The following is a 6,190-nucleotide window of genomic DNA, read 5'->3' as shown; positions in this document are numbered from 1 at the left end:
AGAGCGTCGCGACGAGTAATTGCCAGTAATTGCGGGATGCGAATTGTGCGTCAAGTATGTACATACGTCACATGTATTTAACTATAATAGCGGCGACAGAAACGTAGCACATATTTTTAAAGGAGAGAAAATATACGAACGCCATGGCACTAAGCGATTTAAATTGCGATCCCGCGTTAAAGATAGGGCCCGGTCGAGAGATACTCTTTGGAAACTACTAGTGTAATTACGAAGCTGATCGATCACCATTTAACGAACGGGGCGGAACGCGCATATGTAACTATTACGATGTCTATGAACCAACGCGTTTTCATGCCGAGAACAAATAAATTTGCAAGTCGGAAGAATGCGTTGTGGATCTTTTTCTTATTCCCTGTGTCAATCGATTTCTATAGTTAACGTATTATAATAAGAACAAAGAAACAAAAGAGTCATTAGATTAAGAAAAGACTGAAAAAGTTTCAACGGAGAAAAGAAGAGAGAGAGAGAGAGAGAGAGAGAGAGAGAGAGAGAGACTAGAACGAGAAAATGGAAAGCATAAGTCGAAGATCCGAAGAAAAAATAATATACATGTTTAATAATCTTGATAATTTTATTAATAACCATTTCATTTTTCACACAAATTAAGTTTGCAATGATAAATGAAATTAAAATATCGTAGTCAAATAAATCTGTCTAATAAATTCATCTTAGGAGTTGAACTTATAAAAAAAAAAATTCCCGCGGAAGATTGCATACAATAATGGAATTATTTACAGTTTATATAGAAAGAAGTTATATTTGTTTTCTCAGACATTCGCATATTACTATAATATATCAATTTTGATAAGTTTTTCACACATAGCACAGCATTTAAAAAAAGATTATTTCCTGTTACACTTCGAAAACAGAGGAATAAAACATAAATAATTTATCACTTTGCTTCCTTCTGTACCTCTGTTGTCTTCGTTGCTTCCTCTTCAATGCCCTTATTGGATATCTCGTTCACATCTTGCTCACTAATATTATTCGCGGGAATTGTTTTCGACCAAGAACAACTTCGTCGATCAGGGGACTTGGGCAATGACCAGGAACTGCTGCGCGATTTCCGTCTGAGTGATATGGGTCGTGATCTCGCTCGCGTGACTTTAACGACGGAGGCGGATCTTCTGCCGCGTCTCTTCTTATAACGGGTCCTGAGGCTGCTGCGGGACTTGGAGCGACTCCTGGACCGTGATCTTCGTTTGGATCTAGAACCGCTTCGTTTTCTGGAGCTCGACTTCGATCTGCTGCGCGATCTGGAGCCACTCTTGCGCTTTGACCTGGAATTTGATCTTGTCCTTCTTCTGGAAATGGATCTACTTGCCGATTTCCGCCGACCGCGGGACCTAGAACGACTCCTGGACCGCGATGACTTGGAACGGCGCGATCGCGATCTAGAGCTCGATCTTGACCTTCTATTTTTGGAGCGTGAATCGCTTCGTCTCGCGCTACGCGATCTGGAAACGCTCCTAGATCTCGTCTTGGATCTCGATTTAGTTCGCGTCTTCGAGATAGATCTACTCCTCGATTTTCGACGTCCGTGCGTCCTCGAGTCTCGCCGCTCCGAATCTCGATCCACCAGATGTGTAAAGTACTCATAATATTGACCATTGTACAAATAGGGATTGGTCAAAGCATAAGAATTCATATCGCATCGAGGATTGTATCTTCGGCCCCTTCCCATGGGAGGGTGTAACATGGGATGATGATGGATCAATGAATAGCCTGGCATTGGCGGCCTCAACATCTGTGCTCCTGGATACCTTGGCAACGATATCCTTAGCGCATGATACGGTCCTGTCGCGATTGGCGGTAACATCGGCATCCTCGACATCGATATCGAATCAGAGTAAGAGTGTGCATAAGGAAGATTTGCGGCTGGAACAACGGCACCTGCCATTAATGATATAATATTGTCTTTCCACCTTTTATTTTACTGATGTATGCTAATATCAAATTTTATATAATCAAAATTTACCTGCAGATGAAGGTGCGCGGTCGTTCCTTATCAAGACGCTCTTGAGTTTCTTCTTGTTCGTCTCTTCATCTGTCTCCTCTTCCCCGGCCGTGCTATCCGAGCCGGAATCATCATTTCTTTTCCGTTTTTTCTGAGATTTCTTCCGCTTTTTCTGCAAACAATAGCATAAAATTACAATTCTTGAATATCATCAAATCGGTGTCAATTCTTAAATATCATCATATTGCATACAATAAAAGTCGATAATGGGAATGTAAGATAAGCAACATACCTTTTTCTTCTTTTCTTTCTTCGTTTTTTTCTTCTTGCTCTGCTTGTCTTTATTTTTCTTGTCGTTTTCTGAATCTAATTTACTAGTACTTTCGTTCACTTGATCGTTTTTATTTTCGTCTTTCTTCGTTTCCGCATTTACACTTTGATTCAACTTAATCTCATTATTTTCCACTTTTATCTACGATTACGAAACTTTCATAAATAACTCTTATTTTCTTTTTTACACAATTATTACATATTCTCCGTTACTCACCTTTATCCTATCAAACACTTCATCTAATAATCGTATACTTTCCAACTGTCGTTGAGCTTTTATCAACTTTTTTTCTTCCCTAGCAATTTTCATTGATACCTTGTCCTCTTCTTGTTTGCGAAATGTCGTGAGTACCTTCCGTTTTCGTTTTTCTTCTCGCTTTCGCTGCCGGTTTAATCTCGCTATCGAATTTGCCTCCTCCTTTTTTCTATAATCAAAATAGAAATGCAAAAATGGTTTAATATCGCATATAAAAGATAAATATAACTCTGTGTGTATGCGCGTGCGTACACGTATTTGCAAAATATCTCTTTTGTTTCAGCGCTTACTTTTGTTCTTCTCGCCGCTTCTTTTCTGCCTCTTCTTTCCTTCGAAGTTTCTCGGCCGCCAAATTGTCCTGCGCTATCAAACGCTTTCTCTCGAATTCTCGATGCGACACCGAGCTGTCGCTCATATGCTTAGTCTTGTCAAAATCAACCTGTATGAAATTATTTCATTTGCCGATAAATATTTTTTTTTTGTAATGTTGTTTCAGTTATATAATTCAAGCTATTGCAATACATGCTTACAATGTATGCTATTTTTTTATATCACATTACATTTACAATTTACAAAATTTCAGGATACATTTTATATATTAGGATTAATAGATGTGTGGTAAAAGGAATGTTGATATTACAAGACAATGCAGTTTTTACACAATACCTTTATTGTCGCGGTCAATGTGTTCTGATCGTCCTTCTGCAGTAGTTTCATGCCACGCAGGGCGTCCATCGCCCTAACAAAATCCATGTATTCGTTATATTGTATGAACGCATCGAAAAAAATGCCATCCTCGTAGCTGAACTTGTGTATGTTATTGCTGAGTCGCATCCTGGACCTGTAGGGGTCTGCGGCAGGCACATCTACTTTCCTCAGTGTACCCCACTTCTTAAAAATCTTACAGATAAGCGACTCGCTTGGAACCCTCGCACCATCCTCGACGAACCACTTAACCGGCAGACCGGTAATGTGGATAGTATCCGGCCTTTCGCCGGCCTTCAACTCGTTCATATGTTTTGCGTCTCTGAAGTAGGAATCCCAGCTGTGTCTGGTCGGGAAGTCGTCCTTTGCCTCGGCCGCGCGGACCTTAATTAATTAAATGGTCAAATATTGTAATTCTTCCGATGTGTAAGTCTACTAAAGTTGCATAATATTGCAGTTTGCGATACTTCATGTATCCCGAGGCGCATCGACGTTATACTTAATCAAATGTACGCCAAGCTGCAGGTCAAACTTAAGCTGTACTTAGCTTTCGCACCTTGAGAACGTTGGGGAAGCCGGCCAAATTCAAGCGCTGTGAATCCAGCCTGGCCAACACCTTTGGCAACCTGCAACGGTCCCGCAGGTCGCCCTCCAGCCGGATAAATTCCAGGCTGCTCTTGGCCACTTTCAGGGACGCAAACTCGTCCGGCAGGATGAGCGCGCGTATCTTCTCCATTACATCCCATGTTGATATAGTTTTGCCTGTTTATAGCGCAGTTAAGTTTCTGTAAGAAGCTATCTTTCCTATAGCTGTTACAAGTGCTCGTGGCTTCGCACAGATCACTTGGAATCATGGTATTTTCTTCCATCAGTTGAATATTACATTATTCTCCCTTTGGTAGAGATTGTCCAAAGCACAAACACAAGTATACGATTGCGATGATGTGATAAACTTGTTGCAACAAATCGAAGAGAATTAATGTCAAATTAATAAGAATAGCATTAAAACAATATTAAAAGACTTATCTGTCAAACCGATTAATTGTCAACGATCAAGTAAATACATATGTTTACAATTAATATAAATCATTTTTACAAATAAATATTAGACGTATTACATTAAAATAATTAATATTATAAAGTGGATCAACGAGAGAAGTGTTATTCCAAATTTAATTTAAAATAAAAGTACATTTATAAAATTCCAATGCTGCGCTATACAATTTTCGTTGTATCGCAGAACTGTTTCTCAGAAAAAGAAAGAAAGAGCAATAAATAGAAAGAAAGAAAAGAAAGATAGACAAGACATAAGGCTCATGGTCCAACCTCAATGGAGGAGACCACCGATGTATTTTGACGATGATGTTTTTACCTGGAGTCTTCAGTTGGGGCAGACTGACCGACACGTTAACTTTGGCAAGCGGTTTCAGATAAAGAAAGCGCGGTGGATACAACGGCACAATGTCGCTTAGATCCCTACAGCTTCCAAATCGATTAGCAACCTCGCTACTGGGTTTTTCACCTACCTGCTTATTGTCGCTCATCGTCGATTAAGAAAGAGCTATGAACTAATTAGGATGAACAAGAAGACTCGCTAAGACTCGAAATCGTTTATCTCTCAGCCGTGTTTAGGATCCTCACTTCCTCTTTTTCTTACGCTCTACTCCTCTCTTTGGTTGTTAAACTTGCGACAAGCCGGCGGGATGAGAACCCCACAGTAGGGAGGTTGCGTCGCTCGATAATCTTCGCCTGGTGAGGACGATGTCGTGCAACACGCGCCGTCCCGCCACTCGGCGAACGATCGCGGATGCATCGATCTTCGTGGAGAAGACGTTCCTCCGACCGCGGACACGAACGTGCAGTTTTCACGTTCCCCTTTTCCTGCTCTTCCTCTCGTTTGCGCGAGAAGTTTTATTCTTAACGCAAGAAGCTACGTAAACGCGACGTACTAAACGAACTCGACTCGCGTTTCGCGTTACGAAAATACCAGTTTCTTTACTTTGACAGCAATGTCGCCAAACGTTCAAGTTCGAGGGACCAGAGAGAAGCTGGAGCAGCTGGTTCTTTTGCGCATGCGTGACGGATGTCCAATAGCAGCATTGCTCTAGCTAGAATGCGTTCGAAAATCCTACCCGTTGTGACGTCCCGTCATTTTTCAAAACCATATTTCAACTAATAATTAAGTACCGCATCTATGAGCCGTATTAGCATCTTAAGACATTACTTAAGACGGTCTTGAAATAAGAACTGACTATGGGTGCGTTCCGTTTCACGCATGAACCGCATGAAACGCAGCATATCGCATGAGCGCATTGACTCGTTCCCTTTTTCCCATTACTCTTACTGCGCATAGAGAAACGGAACAGACCCATGCGCGCTTGGGCTGTTTGTAAACAGACATGGCAGATGAAATGTATGATATTTCTGCAAGCATTCTACAAGCATTGTATATAATATTTAGAGAGAATTTTCTACTTTGAAATATTTTCAGACCTCACATATTCCTAAAAGACGTCTAAAAAACGATTTAAAGATGTCTTATCGTTCTTTAAATATTTTCAAGATGTCTTTTGGCCTTTTCGTGCTGTCTGGGTATAAATGTCTTTTTAATACAATTTTTAATATTTATGGAAAGCAATGGAATTTTAAACGAAATCTCGAAATGCGTCGGTCTCGTAGATAGAAAGTGATACATGATTTATAGATGAACGCATTAACCGAATTCTTTGCAGGCTTTGTAGGGGCCGCGCCGTTGTGTCCGCCTACGTGTACATATATTTAGATTTGGAGTTTTATTCAGTATTGGCACCGACGAGATATTATTAAAGACCGTCAGCCCTGGATAAACTTTTGTGACCATCAAGTGGGCCCAGTGGGCCCGGAGGTAATTGAAGAATGTTGACATTACCGCCCGTTTGATT

General features: G+C 40.7%; 1 protein-coding gene across 5 annotated transcripts; it reads right to left on the bottom strand.

Annotated features, from left to right (window-relative positions):
* Positions 1-578: 578 nt before the first annotated feature.
* LOC115246331 (A-kinase anchor protein 17A-like) lies at positions 579-5,316 on the bottom strand. Of its 5 annotated transcripts, none has more exons than XM_029825065.1 (8): positions 4,642-5,316; positions 3,826-4,031; positions 3,231-3,653; positions 2,855-3,003; positions 2,526-2,733; positions 2,271-2,450; positions 2,000-2,150; positions 579-1,914 (listed from the first exon to the last, which is right to left on the bottom strand). In XM_029825065.1, the coding sequence occupies exons 1-8, from the start codon at positions 4,811-4,813 to the stop codon at positions 914-916; spliced, it is 2,490 nt and encodes an 829-aa protein (XP_029680925.1). In that variant the 5' UTR covers positions 4,814-5,316; the 3' UTR covers positions 579-913. The 5 variants fall into 5 exon arrangements, with proteins under 5 accessions (XP_029680925.1, XP_029680926.1, XP_029680927.1 ...); XM_029825066.1 differs by having other exon boundaries at positions 579-1,899; XM_029825067.1 differs by having other exon boundaries at positions 3,826-4,221; positions 4,642-4,778.
* Between the last annotated feature and the right edge of the window lie 874 nt (positions 5,317-6,190).

Source organism: Formica exsecta, unplaced genomic scaffold (assembly GCF_003651465.1).
Source record: "Formica exsecta isolate Colony F162 unplaced genomic scaffold, ASM365146v1 scaffold148, whole genome shotgun sequence".
In the NCBI taxonomy this organism is placed as follows: Eukaryota; Metazoa; Arthropoda; class Insecta; order Hymenoptera; family Formicidae; genus Formica; species Formica exsecta.
Note: the sequence above shows the minus strand (reverse complement) of the source record. Positions and strands in the feature narration are given on the sequence as shown.